This window comes from Thermobia domestica, chromosome 10, assembly GCF_964235325.1.
Source record: "Thermobia domestica chromosome 10, izTheDome1.hap1.1, whole genome shotgun sequence".
NCBI lineage: Eukaryota > Metazoa > Arthropoda > Insecta > Zygentoma > Lepismatidae > Thermobia > Thermobia domestica.
Genome location: NC_137463.1, coordinates 32,964,453 through 32,983,833, shown reverse-complemented (window position 1 = coordinate 32,983,833; position 19,381 = coordinate 32,964,453). Strand labels below are relative to the sequence as shown.

Sequence of the window (19,381 nt, the reverse complement as noted above, 5' to 3'; positions counted from 1 at the left end):
TCTTAACTTTTGAGCTTCTATATTCTGACCAAAACTGATGGTGATACATCAAGTAGTTATTGAGATTTTGTGTCTTCCGAACGGACATGCGGACAGAAAGAGTAAATATAGGGTTACTCAAAAAGAGTGCATGTTTTGAATCGTCTGGTAAATTGTCTCGGTTGCCGAGAGTGTTTTATGTTGTTGCTCTACTACAAACATCCCGATTGTCACCTTAGTCTACTCTGAGTTTCTCGCATTTCTTCAGTCTGTGTCTAGCTTTGGAGCAGTATAGTATAGCGCAACGTGTGCTAACTGTGAATTTTTTTTTTTAATCAAAACAGAGAAAGTTATGCAGCAACTGTCAGGCGACTTCGCTCGGTTCTAGGTTGAGGCACCGAATGAATAAACAAACAGATCGCACACTTATGAAAAAGTTAATTGAAACGGGTTCAACAGTGAACTTCAAAAGTCCTGGGCGTCATCGTTGTGGTCATTCTGAGCAAAACATTGCGGTGGTTCGTGACAGTGAGGTTGCTAGTCCAATGAAATCGGTTCTTCACCGTTCCTAAGGATTGGACATGCCAACGCAGTAGAGGAGGTCATATTCCCGACATCATTCACCATACCTGAAATCGGAATGTGTGATGAAGATGCTTATGAATTTTGGTAGTGTGTTTTGAAAAAAAAAATAAAGTTCATAATTTGATGTAACAAAACCCGCACGCTTTTTGAATAACTCTTTACACCAAAGAATTTTTCATCAACCAAATTCCTTAATTAAAAAAAAACTAATAACTAACTTTGTTGGTAAGAGTAGTAAATACTAAATCTAAATCCCACCACTAATTTTAGTCATATGAATATTTTGTTTAAAAAAAATTGATATAAATAAAAAAATGTCAGTGTAAGATTTGTGCTTGCAAATCACATCGTCTTAACACAAACAACAGTAAAGAACTGTCAAACATTACTCATGGCAGCAAACTAAAATCACCCGATCCACTTAGTAGTGTGTAGTATAAATGATACGAGAAGGGGAAGCAAATTTCGCCGGAGAGAAATCGTGATCAAAAGATGCAATCCAATCTCTGGAAGCGTCTGCACAACCGCTGAGGTAGAAACCTCTAAGTGAGTGAGGGAGATGTGCTTCCACTGCAATCGATCCGAGTTTGCGGTAGTCACTATTCGTTCTCTCTGTCTCCCCTTTCCAGTTAATCCACTTCCTATCTCCACAGTGGAAGCAATTTTCAGTTTGATCCACGTGGCAATATGCGCCACTCTTCCCCTACAAGTCACCGGAGACAAATGGAGAGCGACCGGTGAATATGTGCAGATAGAAAGATAAAAAAAAGGGATCTCGTAAATGAATCTTTCTCGTTTTATTTTTCCTCTCTCATTTCCTACGAAACGAAAACAAAAACGACCTTTACAACTTCGCTAATACATAGTGGAGTGCTAGCGAATACATTGTAACCCAGTAAGATTTTATGTATGTATACGTGAGCATGCGATTTTTAAAAAGAAGTTGATTTTTGTACTCGTTTATATGTAAATTTCTCTTAAAAATCAACCTTTCTTTAAATAAAAGCTCTGTCTCAAGACCTGCGTGGTTACTTACTGATATCTGTACTTATCTCGCCTTTACATTTATTACCTAGTCAACATCGGTACTTAGAGAATGAGGAAGGGACAGAGTAAATAATAGTGTTACAGTTAGTGGTGACACTTGAAGATTGTTACATATGTAAAAAATTTAAATTTTATCGTTACAGTCTAAGGAAAGAAAGCTTATTGAAGCTCAATGAAAATTTCTTCCCTTGGCTCGTAGCAGCAAAATTTAAATTTCTACAATGTGACTTCCCTCAAAGCCGTCACTGGTTTGAGTAAAATTCGTTACTAATATACAATATTCATAATAATCCTAACATAAATTTAATATTTTTAACTAATGCACCTTTGGCATGGGAAATTCAAGTTTAATTCCCTGTTGAGGGGGGGGGGCTCGTGTGGTTCGTTAAGCTGTAGATTCACGTTGTAACCCTTACATAGAGACTGTATTTAGGTAGTGTACGTCTGTATTATGTACATATTTAATTTTCTATCCATTTCAGTGCAACACTTGATATCCTTGCTGGGTCGCCAAACTGAACAGAGTAGGTTACAATGTCTCATACAGTTTTGGTGCTGAAAGAGAAGACAAAACTGCAATCCAAACAACAAACTAACCAGAATATACAACAGAGTTTGTAAGCCAGTTCGTAACTAAATAACATGTTTACCTTAAGTATTGAAGACCCTGATTCACCTTGATAGGAGTATATGTGATTCAGATCGAATCCTAAGCTATACATCTATATTGTATATTGCGTCAGTGTTGAAAAGGTACTTTAAACTGTGGATCAATGACTCGTACAGTACGAAAATGGGGTGAAATTGTAGGTTCACGTCTTACATAGGCTTTGGTAATGGAAAGGAATATTAAACTCAGAACAAGCGAAATATACAAATACTGTTGATTGTAAGGTAGTGGTGTGCGCCGAAATGACAATGAAGATTTACGTGGCTTTTAAAAATAATAGATGATTTCTTTTGGACTCAAAAATATATGTGTAACACATGTTATATTTAGAATTAAGAATCTCGAGAGGTAGAAGAACTCCATTGCGTACGATCCTATGATACTTAGCAATGTGGAATACCTACGCCATCTTTAGTTTTTAATTCACTGATTTACGTGAGGAATCATTTTTCTGTTTCCTTTGAAATGAACCGAAACTTTAATAATGTGGTTCTACTGATTTCTCCTTCAAACCTCGTTAAATGTCTCTTGTTTCTTCAGAATTGATTTGCATTATCCATATATTTAATATTAATTAAATTTTGTTATTAAATATTAACATTATTTATAACAAAATTTAATTTTCACGAATTAGTAAAATCACTTAATTAAAATTCCACTTTATTTGAAAGAAAACAGAAAAATAATCGTTGCGTTGTTTTATTCACTTCAACAACGGTATATTAAAAAAAAACTAAATTTCTGCATAAAAATTTTCAGTATAAAATGTGTTTGGTTATGCAAAGTGATATAATCTTGCGGCATAAGGAACTATGCCAACTATCAGAGTATCTAAAAAAGTAACATTTTCTTATCAGTAATGTCTGTGAACTATTTTAAACAATAAAAGAAATAAAACAAAAATATTAAACTTTAAAAAGCACAAAGAAAATCGATAATTCAAAAGAAATGATAAACATAACAAATCCTGTAAATGAACATAATAATTAAACATAGAATGTTATTAATATTGACACTTTCAATTAAAGAAAACAATAAAATAAAAAAATTCTTAAATACGAAAGCTAATACTTGCAAGGTTTTCCGCGTTCAGCACAAGATTAATTGAATAATCATTGAATATTTGTCCACAAATATTATAAATAATGTTAAAAAAAAACTATGGATTACAATTTCTCATCGAATTTTTCTGATTCCAATCTGCCTAAAGCACATTCTTGTTTCTTCGTATTATAGGAACACTGTTAATAATTTTAGGACAAGAAGCTTAATACAAATCGTAAAGGAATTCTTTTTAGTTGAAATTTATTTTGTTTCAGGTAATTTTGATTGTAAGAATAGAAAAATATATCTGAATAAAGCTGTACATACTGTATTGTTCAACAATAATTTAATACGTGCAAACAAGATTTCACAAAGAACAAAAATAAGTTGCTAATTCTGCTCAATGTTTGTTTATAAAGCAATAAAACAAGATGCTATTATTTAACTCCTTTAAGGAATTCCTAAAGCTACTACTTCACATTTTTTTTCCTTCACATAATCTCAGTGTTAATAGTAAAATGTCCGACAGTTCTTATATAATCTAGCGAACGGAATAAAATATTTCTACTAAATTTTGAAAAAGTCTAATATATTGGTTTCACAAGAGGATATAGTTTTACCTTTGTTTTTAATTCCCTTGGTTTTACACTTCTTTGTAATCTGCCGGCTCTGTTCACACGATGAGTCACTGTTCGACTTTAATTTGTCCACTCGAACCATTTGCCCTGTTCCATCGCACGTCGACCAAGTACCTTTCTCATAGCGGCAGGCTGGACCCATGAAAGAAGGAACGGAAGACGTTAGTTATTTGTTTTTTTAATCATTTTTTTAGTTTATAATAAAGTTATTTCCCTATCTACTATCGTTACTGTTAAGTGGTTTTTTAAAGTAAATAACGAGTATTGTAATTTAATTTTACATTTTTTATAAAGTGTATATATAAACAAAGCTAAAATAAATTACGAAAATTTAAAATAAAATAATAACAAATTACAGCTATCAAATAACAAAAAAGTTTTTTTTTAAAATGTCAAACTAAAAATTTCTATACTTTTAAGCTTAACCAACTAGTAAAGATGACAAAAACCTTCATTAATGAACTTTCAGATGTAAGTTAAACCCATAGTCAATCTATTATTAGTGATGTACGCAGGCAAGCCATGCGCAGAACACAATCGTGGACCGAACAACTAAAAGATTTCATTCAATTTTACTATTTCCCAAACCGTCAATGTTCCTTCAAAGAGTTGTTCTTACGTAACTCGCAATGCTTTGAACTTCTTTTTGCTTTGTATTTTAAGTACCTGATGCAATTGCGAATTAAAATTTTATACTATTTTCTCTCAAATCACAGTAAAACCAGAATTTGCCACGAAGGTACAGGGCAAGCATTAATACACTTTGCCTTGTTTGTAAAGTAGAAAAGATACGAAGATTATAATATTCGGTCTAATAAGAGAGAAAATAAAGAAAAAAATATGAAAAATATCATTCAGAAATTGATCGATTATTTCTATATTTTGGTATGGTTCGCTATTTATACTTTCGATATTTCGAGTCTTTCGATGTTTCTGTTTTTCAGTATATCGAAATTTCCGTATTTCGATTTTCGGTATATCGATATTTCGGTTTTCAGTATTTTTCATATATCGATATTTCGGTATGAGTAATACCGAAATTTCGGTATTTCGATATTTTTTACAGTCCTACGGCCTCTTCACCTTGTCTTCTGGATATTACAAACAGCTTGAGCAATTTTTAATATACGTTATTACAAGGGATTCAAAGAGAGGAAAGGGCTTGAAATAAGTATCTAGAAAATTCTGAATTTCAAGAAGCTATTTCTACGACGCTTAAGCAGGCGCAAGGAGACAGAGACACTTGGCAATAATGTAAGAATGTCAAGTTTTATGTTCGGATTGATAAGATATGATGATGCATATAATACGACAACAAGACGTTACAACAGCAAAACAAGTATACTTATCATGTGCAACTGTTTCAAATACATATCAAACACAACAAATGTACACTGAAATTACAGAACAGATGTAAAGAACAATATTTTTTTCTCAGAGCGTAGATCTCATAAACGCACCCTTCTCACATTCGTCCTAATTTAAATCATCCTCGACACCATCAAAACAGAACTGTATAGGCATTTGGAATGGACCCTGTTCTTCACCAATGTATCCTGGATTGATCGAGTTTTGAGAAAGTGGCTGTTACGGTTCCAGATGTTGTGTTAAGAGGAAAGTCTAGTGCCATATCCATGAAGCATTTTATATGAGATTATTAAAGTAGAAATACACATCTAGGGGTTCTGTACTAAAGCACATGTTACCCAATTTTTATTTGCTAAGAAGTGTATTTCGTGGGTCTCTGAATAAAAAACACATAAAATGTTTCGCGTGAAGAATTGTACCCTTACGAAGAACAAATATGAACAAGATGCGGAATGAAAAGAAAACCTTTTTCAACTTGCGGCACATTACGGGTGTAACTTGAATCCTAGCGGCACACTTATAGTTATTATTATTATTATTATTATTATTATTATTATTATTATTATTATTATTATTATTATTATTATTTGCAAATATAAAATACCATGGTAATTTTTTTTCTGTGATTACTGATCTCCTTCTCACAGAGATGAAAGCTCGATCATTGGTTTTCCCCTATGCTAATTCATTATGCTTATTTTTTATTCTAATTTTAAAATAGAAAACAATTGCAATGAAATATGACTCAGATTTTTTAAAATACGCTTTCTTTTTCGAAAACTGTATCCAACCTTTCACTAAGAATGAAGATCACTAAACAACGAACGAACAAACAAATGTCTTGTACTTTTAACTTTGCTGTTTTAACCAAAACCGGTGCATATTATTGCAATCACACAGCATGCGATGCGTCGAAGTCAAAACACAGTCGTTGAACAAGTGTTGTTCTGTCATTCACGTGCGAATGAGTGTTCTACGAACGTTCACTTGACGCGTACCGTACAAGTGCTTCAATTTCTCGGTGTTAGTATGACTCTCAATTGAAGCGTAACATAGCAGCTAACCGTGGAAATGTGTACGAGCCGAAATACTGTCTGCTACACAGTAATAGATGTAGAATAATATATTACAATTACAGTAATTTTTTCCATGGTAGAAATTCATAGTAATGTGAAATACAAAAATATACATTTTTTTCCTGTGTCTTGCAATTTGGTTGCTATAGAATTAATAATTTTGTTCCGATTTCCTCGCGGCACACCAGCGGTCCCTTCGCGGCACACCGGTTGGGAATCGCTGATGTAGAGTTTTGTGAGAGTTTCTAATTAGTTTCTTTTGCGAAACATATTTTAATCTTAACAGATGGATACAAAATGATTTCTCCTTGGTAGTACGCGTTACAAAAAATTAGGTAGGTAGGGTGAGGGTTAATGTATTCATTTTTGAGTGTAACCTTAGGGAAATTTTAAAAAGGCTTTTCTCCCTATATCTAAACGTTGCTTATGAAGTTATATGAGTTATTTTAAATATCTCACGCTTTAATTTTTAAAAATACAATGAATATACGATCACTGTTAACCTTACACACTGATTTCAATTATGCTACCGGGTGTACCCACTTAAGTATTACAAGGTAATGTTAAATCATATTCTTAGAAAATAAATTATTTGGTACTCACAACTTATTTACATTCTTATTTTAATTGTGAAGTTTTAGAGGCCTTTTAATTCCTAACGAAATTAATATTTTAAATATAAATATATTTATATTTTATATAAATACTAGCTGAACCTGCGCTGTCTACTCAGCGCATCATTCTGTTATCACCATGAATCTCCTTCCCACTGTGCATGCCTCCTTACTCACACAAGTAGACTCACAAAGGAAGTGAATTGCTATGTATAAAAGTTGGAGTAAGTTTGTAGCAAATTTGTAGAAGTAACACGATATCAAGTGGAAATATTTTTTTCCTAATAAATCCATATCCGTCCGAGTATGCCTCATTGCGTCTCTTCAGGCCTTTGAACTTGAAAGCACGCAAGAGATTTTACCATTCAGATTTAAGCACAGCGCCTGCAATGTCCGTCAACCCGTCATACGTAACTTCTCTACTGGTTGTCTAACACCGTAGTTTCGCCCTGCAACAATGTTAACCCTTTCGTTACTATGGCGCATTGTCTTTGACCGCATATTTAGGTTCTATAACAGGTATTTAAGCCGTTTTTTTTTTTTTTTTGTTTGTTTGTTTTTTCATTAGTCAAGTCATGGATGGACCAAAGAACATCCCAGATGCGTTTTGGAACCGGATGGTCAACTTGGTGGCGCCAAGTGGGGGTGGAGGGGCGTAACTTTTTTTTATTTTTCTTAAGGCAAATTTCAGAAAATGTTCACGCTTTTAGTTTTCACGATATCAGATTAGGACTTTACACACGAATTGTGTGTCCCTCCGGGAATTTCTCAAATTTTTCTGAGATCACTATGTGAAACCGGGTTCGGGCATGAGGGCGCAAGTGTTCCGAGGGGATGACTTTCTCAGAAAAATTTCCGGTTTTCCCTATTTTTCCGGTTCAGGTATATGATACGTACATATGAGTGATGTCGTTGGAAGGGGCTTGTTATACTAAAGAAAATAACGTTTGAGCCATGACTCTAGGTCAAATAGTAATGATGCAGTAAATTTTTATAACATGTATATAAGAGAGCCTAAATTCAGATTTTGAACATTTTTCCGCCCTTTGTTTTCAAGATACAAGATAGAAATTTTGCACATGTTTTATGGACATAACAATGTATTTTTAGAAAAAAGATTCAGATACTTACGTCTACTCGGGTCTGCGCCAGAAGAGCAAAGTGTTTTGGTTGGATTTTCAAAAATACTTCCGGGTTTTCCCTAATTTTCTGGTTCAGGTGTACGATATGGACATGAAAGTGGTACTGTTGGAAAGGGCTTATTATACTGAAGAAAATGGCGTTTGAACCATGACTCTAGGTCAAATTGGAATGACGCAGTACATTTCTGAAGTTGAGTTGACTTTGAGTTTTACGCCCCGTTCAACAGCGAGGCTATATGAGACGTGGACCTACTGATTAACGTGGAATCCGAACCACATGAGCTCCCGCCGGGAATCGAACCCGGGTCTCCCACATCAAAGGCACGTCTGCTTAGCCACGAAGGAGCTCTACATTTCTGAAGTGTATATATATACAGTGGCGGATCCACAATATGATCAAGGGTGGGGCTAAACAATAGTTTGCCGCTTTATCCAGTGTAAAGCAAGATTGAAGCCCATTTTATCCCGTGTATACCTGAGCGTCAACAGGGGGCTATAGCCCCCCTTGGATCCGCCCCTATATATATATATATATATATATATGAAAAAATGGGTCACCTTCAGACTTTCAAAAATTTCTCCCGACCTCAGTTTCCAGAATACAAGAATGAATTTTGCACACGTATTATGTACATAACAATGTATTTGTTAAAAAAAAAAAATTCAGATCCCTACGTGAACCCAGGCTCCGGCCAGAGAGGCACAAAAATTTCGATTTTTTTTTCGAAAAATCTTTTTTCTTTTTTTAATTTTCCCTTTCTAATGTATAATACGGACAAGCGAGTGGTACCGGTGGAAAGTGTGATCTATCATGAAAAAACGAGGTGTGAACCATAATACTACGATAAATAGTTAGGAAGCAGGAGCTCCTTGAGTGAAAGTCTAAAATTTATTTCAAAAAGTGGAAATCCCAAAAGGGTTAATCTTATGGAAAGCTATAGCTTAGGGCCCCACTCTCTTGGAGGCCTCAAAAATTAAAGGAAAGAACTTAATGTACATTTTCAAAATTTAAGAAAAATAATAAAGTAAAACCTACATATAGCAACAGCGCTTCGTGTTGTGTAGATTCCTATGATGTAAGTAATGGGGCCCCTTCTGCTAACCTGCTTTCTAAAATATCAGTTTCTCCATTTGAAATCCGACTCTGCGACCGATGAAAACTGCACGTTTCTAGCACGTGTGGTTTTCGAGATCTAATTGTCGAAAGGATTGGGGACAAACATATAAACCTAGCATTTTAATATATAGACTAGCAGAACCTGCGCTCTCTACACAGCGCATGATTCGCATATAAGCATAAACCTGCTTCTCATTTCTCACAATATATGTACATGTCCCTTTACAGACACAAGTGAAAGACGTCTTGATTTAAAGAAAATCGGCAAGGGGTATCATAAAGAGGAGATTTTTTCGATTATTTTTTCTCAATATCTCGCACCGTTTGCAAGATTTGAGCCTACTTCCGGTTGGAGTTTCTAATTCATGTATGACCAGTGTTTTCTTTCTTCTTGCATGCAGTATGTAATAAGCAAATACATTACATATACAATTAATTATAATGTCAGTTATATATGGTATTCATTTGGCAAAACACTCAAAAAATAAAGATTTATCTTAAGACTCGAGAAATGGTTATCCTTCCTTTTTCACTATTATTTGGCCATGGAAAAAACGCCTGAGACATATACAATCCCAATATACAACAGTATGGTGTTGGAATGTATAACGCATAGGATATGATGCTTTATTTTTTTTAAATTTCAGCGCTTCCAGTGTGTTTTAAAAAAATGTAATAAAGAAATAATGGCCATGTTTTTTTTAAATATTCAATTAGAACTGGACAATCTACGCAAAATTTGCAATCGATCAGTGAAAACGTCATCTTTCTAGAGCCTGTAGTTTCCGAGATCTCATCCTCGAAAGGACTGACCGCAAACATATAAACATAGTTTAAAAGAACTCGGAAGATGGAAGCACAATTCACATGTATTGATTTTAGACAAGACTTATTAAAATACAAAGGCTTTGAACAATAATTTTATATCATAAACTTTACGAAAAAGATATAGTTAACTAATTTAGACTATTTAAAGTACAAATACTTAAAATGCTTGTCTCTGTTAAACGTGAAATCACACAACCGTAAATGAAAGATTTGAAATCCAAAGTTATAGGTTGGAGTTTAGTCGCTTTTAAATGCTATTGTAGCATTTTAATAGATATATAAATAAATATTTATTTTTAAAGTATTAACATTTAAAACTTTATAATAATATTTTAAGCTTTAAGCAAATGCGATATTATTATAACTAACACAACAAAGGTTTCGAATAACTGTTCGAATATTGAAAACGAATATTCGGATAATTTTAATAGCTATAGTGATCGCGACGACTCGTGAAGCCTGGGCTCTACACGAATCATAGAAATGCTTTCCGTCACGTGTGATGTATCGGAAGGATTCGGGACGATTCGTGGAGCTGCCTTCCGAACGGATAATTCAGGAAAAAAAATTAAAGAGCAGAAACGCACTAACAATGCTACCAAACTTAGAAGACATGGTGAACGAGCAACAAAAGTACAGCATTTGAAAGAACTATAACATAAACGGTAAAATTATTCGAATGAAACGGTAACAATAATAATAGCGAAAAATATCAGTTGAGAATGCTCAAAGAGCATTACCAGAAAGTTTAACAACAATAACAAAACAAAACGTAGGGACAATCCGACAACATTGCAACCTCAGGACATGCTCTTCGTATAGCACGAGAGATGGGACTGGCAAAATTTCATGGAATGGGGTTGACGATTGGGATACACTTTCGCATTCTATTGGGCGGTGAAATTAGTAAATCTAGGTCTAGCTTCATGACACCTTGCCACCACTATATACTACCGGATTTCATGTTTAAATATTTCTTGCAATACATAACAAAATTTGAAGCGGGGGCAGTTAAGGCGATTCCAAACTTCTTGCGTGTGTGTGTGTGTAACTCGACAATAAAAAGAAAGTAACACACACACACACAACAAAAAAACTGAAAATATGTTTAAAGATACTTTTGTTTGAATATGGATAAAAGCACGTAGCACATAAGTTGTGATTCATAGTTTCTCTCTTGTTTTTATCCTTCTTCTTCAGAGTTACTTGCAGAAAACAGAAGAAAAAGTACTGCTGGATATGTGGTGCAAAAGAAAAAGTTGAAAATGTTGGGTGCTTTGTGAGCGCCGAATGTAAATATCCAGCAGTTGGACTAAGCATATATTATTCCACAAAAGCGGAATAACTTTGAGAAAAGGTGGAGCAGTTCTCAGGGAAAGAGGGGATCTGCGTGTACTAGAAATGGAGATTACGTTATAGCGGCGCCCTCTTTTCTGCCCCCAGACATAAAACGAGCAGGAGGAGTATCCGTTTAGCTTTGTAGACAAAGTCTCGAAAGGTAAGTTCAACTTCTATCTCAACTTTCCAGCTGCCCTCCAGAGAAACTTCATGCAACAGTTACAGGTGAAGCGCCATCGTTTCTGGATTCGTGCCAACAATATTATTCTTAATCTATATCCACAGGGAGCGTTATCAAGTTGGTCGTGCCTTCGGGAAGATTTCTAAGTCTTGATTTCGATCTGAGGAATAGCGGATTCTCCTTGATAATTCGCGTATCTTATTTCGTGATCATAAGCCATGCAATTGGATCAAGAGACGGATATAACATTGTAATACAATATACTAACCTTAAGCCTCCATTAAGGTCAAATTCTGAAGTATATTAATGCTCTAAAGCCAAGTCTGTGTTGAACTAAAGACTTCGGTTAGGTGAGGGAAACGGAGGAAGGGAGGGGGAGAATTGGAGGTTCAAAAATCCAAGACGTGTTATTGTTTCAGTAATAGCAGCAATGTTACGATGAGCTCTACAACACTATAGTGTATTAAGTTATCAGGTTTCTCTCTCTCTCTCTCTCACACACACACACACACGCACACAAAAAAATACTTTCAAGTAAAATTACAAGGGTTGCTGCAATTCAACACTTAATAAGGTGGATGGCAAACTAATAGTCAGTTGATACGAAAATATCAATTACTAGTACACACAGTGAAATGAACTGTGAAATGAATGACCCTTTGCAATTTAGCCTGACAATTTTGTAATGATCACTTACAAGAAATAATATTGCACTAAAAGGGGTATGCAGACCTCTTGCTAGAAATAAATATAAATTGGTGAGATATTATTATTATTATTATAATTATTATTGAAGATTTGAGAATTCACTGCTCTATTTGAAATCGCAGAGAGAATGAGACAAAAAGTAAGTATGACTAAAAAGAAAGGGAGCATGAAGTTGCAGGGTTTACGAAATCCCTTGGTTTCTTTGCCCTTTCTGGATAAATATATACCGGTACTATATCAATTCACATTTTTGGAAGTAATAAATAATAAAATCATAGTTTAGTTTAACCGTCCTCCACACACAGAGAGAGAGAGATTACTGCTTTTCCAAGATTTAAGAAAACTGAAATACTTTTCATTTCAATAGTATATAAAAGACTCAATGGACGGGATTACAATACCCATCAATTATCTTACTCTTCGATACGCTACTGCTTAAGTTCTACCTTTCAAGTTCGAATCGAAAATAGAAACATGCTACTTACTAAAAATATTCTTGGTTCATAGCACTTTTACAGAAATAAAATATAAACAATTACAATGACAGTAGCTAAATATTAAGTAGTTTATTGTAAATCTTTGCACTTTCATTTTCCCTCTTTCTTACCAACTAAGACTGAAAAATGCACTAACTAATAGCAGGTTAAGAATTTGAAATATTACGTATATTTTAGCACGTGTAATGCTTCACTTTATTTCATGTCCTGTACAGAATAAAAGGTCTTCTTAATAAACCCTTGGTTGCTTTTTATTTTAAACAATGCAAAACACTGGCTTACTATTGTGATGGATAAAGAACAGCTAACATAAATAAGTTATTAGCTTGTCACTGAGTAAAGAATCATCAGGTTAATGCTTTGTAGGATCTAACGGTTCTCACTAATCGACTGGACTTCACTAAATGAAGAATGAAGAAATTAAATGATACCACATGTACCAACAGGAATCACTCTATTAGCTATGGAGGGACTGGCGGAAAGAAAACACCCAGATGAAGGTTGGGATTGAAATATACAGCTCAAATAACACAAGATATTGAAAAAAAAATACATAGAAATGAAAATTCTGGCTCAGAATAGGAAAGAGTGGAAAGCTGCGTTGGCAACGAAACTTCCATTAAACTTAACCTTTTGATTCCTCTCAAATCAAATGAGTGATCTTTACAACTATAGTAATACTTATAGAGTATCCATCTTTTTTTTTTTTCATTCAGCAGGTCAGCAACCATCGAGTATATATCAGTAAACTCATTTTGATTTAAATCCTAAGTTATATATATATACACCCAAACATTGTAGAGTGGATTGTTTGAACTAATCGAAATGTTGATACCGCTTCCCCTTTTTTCCCTAAAAAGAGAGAAACAGATTTTATTTCCAGTGCTGAAGAGCAAACACAACAGCGAGAAGTGCTTTCACAATTCAATCCATGGGATTAGTACACATGCTCTCATGGTAAAATAAACTTTTGGTTTGATACACAATATGCGTCCTAAAACAACATTCTGATACTTGATGTTAATTTAAGAGGTTACACTACAATTACCACTCGACTCAAAAACAATAATTGAACACAAAGACCCTGGGCGATGTTTAAATACTTGAGCGATGTACAGCATTGTTAACTGGTGAACTACCAGAGATTAGGCAATGATAATATCTCACTTGGTTTGATGGCTACTTTGAAGTTTTAAGAGTTTAGCCCACCTTTTTAATGCACTCAGTATCCAGTTTTTTCTTCTATGAGAGCTCTTCTGACCGGGTGGGAGTGGGTGGTTCTAACTTGATATCAATCACTTCTGCTGATGGAAGTTGCCAGTGTACAATAGTTTACGTTTCCATTTGCAAATAAACTTACAATTATTTTCTTCTGTTTTCGTCAGCTTTTCTTACAATCTTCTATATTATTTGAAAAGATCATTAAGATTTTCTATTACCTCGCTATAAATCAAGAGATTTTCTCATGCGGACTTACCTCGACGACTTACATAAACTAAAGAAAGTATAGGTTGTAATATCGTGTGCTAGCAACCTTCTACTAGCGGAAGAAAATTGTGCTGGCATTTTTCCCGTACTATGATAAATAAGAAACAAATAATAAGTGTTTTTACAGCATTGCAATTTGCATTTTAATTATTCTATCCTATGATATCTACTGTCATGGATAATCGAAATTCAGATACACCAGCAGACAATAATAGGAAGATAGCAAGAATACTGTCATGGATACTGAAAAGGAATTGAAATTCAGATACAAAATTGATAGTTTGCTATTTGCATTAGCTTCATTGACCAACGTCAGTGATGTCATGATTTTTTAAAGAAATGTTTATATAGAGGGACCTAAATTTACTCACACGTAAGGGTATGTACCCAATAGCTTTCTTGTTCTCTGTGAATCACAGCAGGATAACAGCGGCTCATAAAATGAAAACCTAAACCAAGTATACGAAAGATGGGATTGAGTATAGCCTGCTCCCCTCAGTGATTTTTACCGAATCATAGTGATTCTAACGGTTCATATTAGTTCATAATGAATCGGAATCACATGTTATAAAGATTTAAGAGTTAAATCTTGTGGTAAGGAGGCTTTAGTATAAGTAGTAGTAGCGGTAGTAGTAGTAGTAGCAGTAGTAGTGGTAGTAGTAGTAGTATAAGAAGTAGTAGTGGTGGTAGTTAGTAGCAATACTGGTAGTACTAGTAGTAGGAACGGGTTAGAAGCCCCGCAGGGGTTGGTTGGGTTCTGTTCTCGATATAAGTAGTAGTAGTAGTGACTCTTCCAGTTCCGGTGACAAAGAACTGGGGGGAGCGGGCTATACACAAGCCGAAAGATGTTTCCATAAATTATTGAAATACATGTTTCTCCTCAATTCTTCACCACATTTTTAGTTTTCAAACTATGCTATGCATAAGTATTGGAAGTTCTATAGAGGTGCTATATATGTCTATCTGCTAGTCAACAAGCACGTGAGTGAAAACGGCAAGGGATATCCAGAAGCCGCTTTTGGAATCGAATCAGCGTCTCAGAAAACACAATGGACTTTATGCAGAATTGTTTTAGTTTTGTATTAAGAGATTGACTAACGTGTGATGCTAACTTCCGTATTTAGTAACACGTAAGCGAAGTTAACAATAATATATAAAAAGCCAACCACGACCTTTTCGAAGGGTTGTCCAAACACTTTAGAAGAAATCAAGTCAAGTGAGTCCTGTTATCTTTTATATTGACTTCTCCTATTCTATTTGGACTGTCCTGCGAAGAAGTCGTACCTATTCCTGAGACGCTGAATTGGTTTCAAAAAACGCTTATCGATATATCTTACCGCTTTTTGCTCTAATTTCTATCGACAGATGGAAGGACGGACACTCAAACATAGTTGTTCTATAAAACTTCCGATACTTATGCAGAGCATAGTTTGGAAGTGGGAATTTTAAGTGCTCTTTGGAGCATCATAAATTTGTTATGAAAAGTTTTTGGAGAACAGAATTTGCTGTTGCTACGCAGAGGGCATTTAGAAATAAATTGGCCTCACGTTCTCCCCCAGACAAGAACATAATATGGTCACTAGTGATTGGAAGAAATAGGATCGCTTTTGAGTGAGACAGGGAAGCATCGGACCCCGCAGAGAGGTGGCGAGGAAGATGTCAGTTATCGACTCCTTAGTTCACCTAGGAAATCTCTCCGTCGATTGTCGCAAGAAACCAACTATTCAGCATGTGATTTATGGGTGTTACCACTAACACTTAATTTGTATTCTCGCTAACGCAATTTCGCTTCAAAAATCCAAAACCTCATTCCAATTGTAAGGTACACTGGCGAATATTTTCTGTTTCTCTTGAGGTGTGGTCGATATTAGCCAGGGTGAATTTTAACCAGTAAAGATAGTCCCACAAATCTCCCATCCTTCCTTGATTAGTTGCCACACACTGCATGAAAATCGGACTTCAGTTAGAAATTCTAGACCCAAATAAAATCAGTGAGTTTTAAAAAATCACCCTGTATATGAACAGAGTTCTATTGTCTCTCATCTCTTGAAAGAAATCACGAAAAACAAGTTTATCATGTAGTTAAAGTGTTTTGTAGTATATACTGACGATGTATTTTAATGGCACTGTTATAGGGATTAAGGTAGAGCTTAAATATTAGTGCTCTGAAGACACATGTATTTTACCAATCTCGTATTGGCAATTTCAGTTTTTTTTTTTTTTTTTTAATGAATTGTTTGGCACAGAATTATGCTCTAAATTGAGTTTAATAGTTTTAATTGAACATTTAGGAAAGGTAGTGTGTTTAAAATGTAGTGTAGTAAATTTGTGTGTGCAAGGAACAAATATATATTTTTTTACTAATTTCTTAATGATGTAAATTTTGTGTGGGTGAACTTAGAAACAGCTTGTTTTTGTAGACTGATTAATGAGATTAAACGCGAAGTTTACTGGATTAATTACTTATTTAGTGCAACAGAGAATTAGAATAATTGGTAATTGAGAGTGTTATTTTTTATAGGATAAGTTGAGTTTAGAATTAGCGTAACGGACTTGGCTATTCATTTCTGAAAGTCTAAGGTATTGGTCTGATAGTTACGGGTGACTGTACTAGAGACCGAATTGCATGCAAATATTAAGTTTTTACTTTATATATCACGGAAGAGGTAGTATTGAAACGTGGAAAAGTACTACTTGTGGTGTTTAAATTTAAAATTTTGACGTGTGTAGGAAACTGTTAGTTTGAGAGAAAAACACGTTTATTAGTATAATTTATAGTTCTAACGTTCACCAAACAGTGTTAGGGTCATCAAATCTAGGAGATTAAGGTGGACACATCATGTAACAAGGATGGAAGAAAGTAAGAACGCATTGAAAATTTTAACTATATGTTCAATCGGAAAACAATTGTAACGTTATTTCTTCTGCTACGTTACATTCCTTGATTTCAAATGTATAGGTCTATATTGAATATTTATACAGTTCACGAGATTATCATGAATCACATAACACAATTACTCACTATTGAATATTATATATTCACTTTCAACATATATCGTGCTTGTCACATTAAAATATTATACATTCGGTTTTCACAAGATGGTTCTTCGTTCTATCTAACTTTCTTAGTTACCATAACAATGACATCAAACAGATAAACAAGTTGTCTTAGCAACGAAATTAAGAAAAGTCTCAATATGATACAAACATTTTTGATATGATACAAATATTTAAATTATTGTCTATATATTTTTCTTCTTCTTCTTCTTCTTAATTGCTTGTGCCTTCAAAACAGCACTCTTGCCCGTAAATATAAACAATACTTAGGAAGTACATACAAAAATACACTATCGTTATATAATGGCTCCCAAACTACGGTTCTTTAAATTGATCACAATTAAAGAAAGAATCCTGGACTGTTAGACATTTCATATGAAATAGTTACCTTACTTTTTGAATAGCCTTCATATATATAAAAATTACAATTCATAAAATAATATACTATTTTCATTATATCTCAATATCATTCTTATATGTATTCAATAATCAGTTTTATTTTAATTCTATAAAATTATCGATGAGAAAGACATATTCAAAATATGCTAAATTTGTTGCTTATTTTTAGGTCCTAAATAAATTCTTTAATTCAATGCCATTTATACTCGTTAACAATAAAGTTGGTGTGAGTTAAAATACAAAGTAACATGTTTCATTTATTCGGGCATATTTAACATAAACTTTGTAGGCAATATTTGTATTGATACATAGATGTAATTGCATAGAATGTGAACGAAGTAAAAATTACAATGAAATCATAACAATATTCAAAGTGAAACAAAACAAAAATTAGTTGAACATGTTTTGACGGACGCCATAACTTTAGCTTAAGTTACATTACCAAAAGATTCTATTAGGTTGCATTGAACAGCACAATCTTGAGTACAGTCCTGTATGTTATTTACTTCACCCATTCTTTGGTTTCTATTTTGAAAATTTTTGCCACGTATGTAATTACTACGAAATCTGGGAGTTCGTGAAAAATTAGCTCGATTATTTAGATTATTCCTAAAAGCAGAACAATTATTGTTTCTATTTCTTCTATCAAAACAAATTATGATAAAGTTAAATTATTAATTTTCATTTTTACATTTAAAAGTTTACAATGCGGGGGGCTTGATGGAGTTTGTACTATCCATAAACTTGCAGTCTCTCTTCGTGATGCTATTCATACTCACTAATATTGTATCAATGCGCGTCAAGACAGAGGAAGTGACGATTTCTCTGACGTCACGAAACAGAGGTGGGGTGCAGCGAAGGAGGTAACTTCAAAGTCTTGTCGTGAGATCAATGAAATTTTTTTAAAAAAAGTTTGTGTTTTTCAGTACATATTACGCAAAAGAAAGGAACAATAAAATTTTTCTTCGTATCCTCCATCTAGAAGGATATCTCTTCGTCTCTTTTTTTTTTACTTTTTGAATAAAATTAATAATAACTTCAGTACTGAGGAGTTAAGATGGATAATTAGATCTATTATTATTATTATCGAGATATTGTTATTTTCAAAAAATTAAAAACTTGCCGAGGCTAAAGTAATGCATCTTTCTTTACAATAACAACAAAAACGAATCTTATTAATATCCTATTTCATCTTGCAATTACCATGGAAATAAATTAAGATAGAATTTAAATAGAACTCTAATATAACGTAAGCTGAGCAATTCAAGTGCTCTTAGCAGTGAAACTATATTAGACAAGATCTGACGCACATGAGCTCCCACCGGGAACTAAAACAGTATCTTTTGAGCAAAAGGCACTAACGCTACCCATTTTCGGCAAATTGGATCCTATGTTAAATTTTCGTCTCATATAGTTCGGTGCTAAATGCAAAGAAAAAGTTAAAACAAAGAAACAAACAATAATTTTCATAAGCACATTTGGAACAATATCTCAGCTTTTTTTTTTTCTTAAGTAAAAACCAACATTAAGTGAGTTGTATTTGACATAATGACACCACGGTAATTTCGAAACTATAGGTTTCCAATATTAAAATAGAAAGTGATA

General features: G+C 33.9%; 1 protein-coding gene across 3 annotated transcripts in view; it reads right to left on the bottom strand.

Annotated features, from left to right (window-relative positions):
* The window catches only part of miple1 (midkine and pleiotrophin 1), a 256,418-nt gene that overhangs the window by 22,354 nt on the left and 214,683 nt on the right, over nt 1-19,381 (bottom strand). For all 3 annotated transcript variants that reach the window (XM_081727959.1, XM_081727960.1, XM_081727961.1), the window contains exon 4: nt 3,946-4,095. In XM_081727959.1, the coding sequence (XP_081584085.1) occupies nt 3,946-4,095 (150 nt within the window). The remainder of the gene's footprint in view (nt 1-3,945; nt 4,096-19,381) is intronic.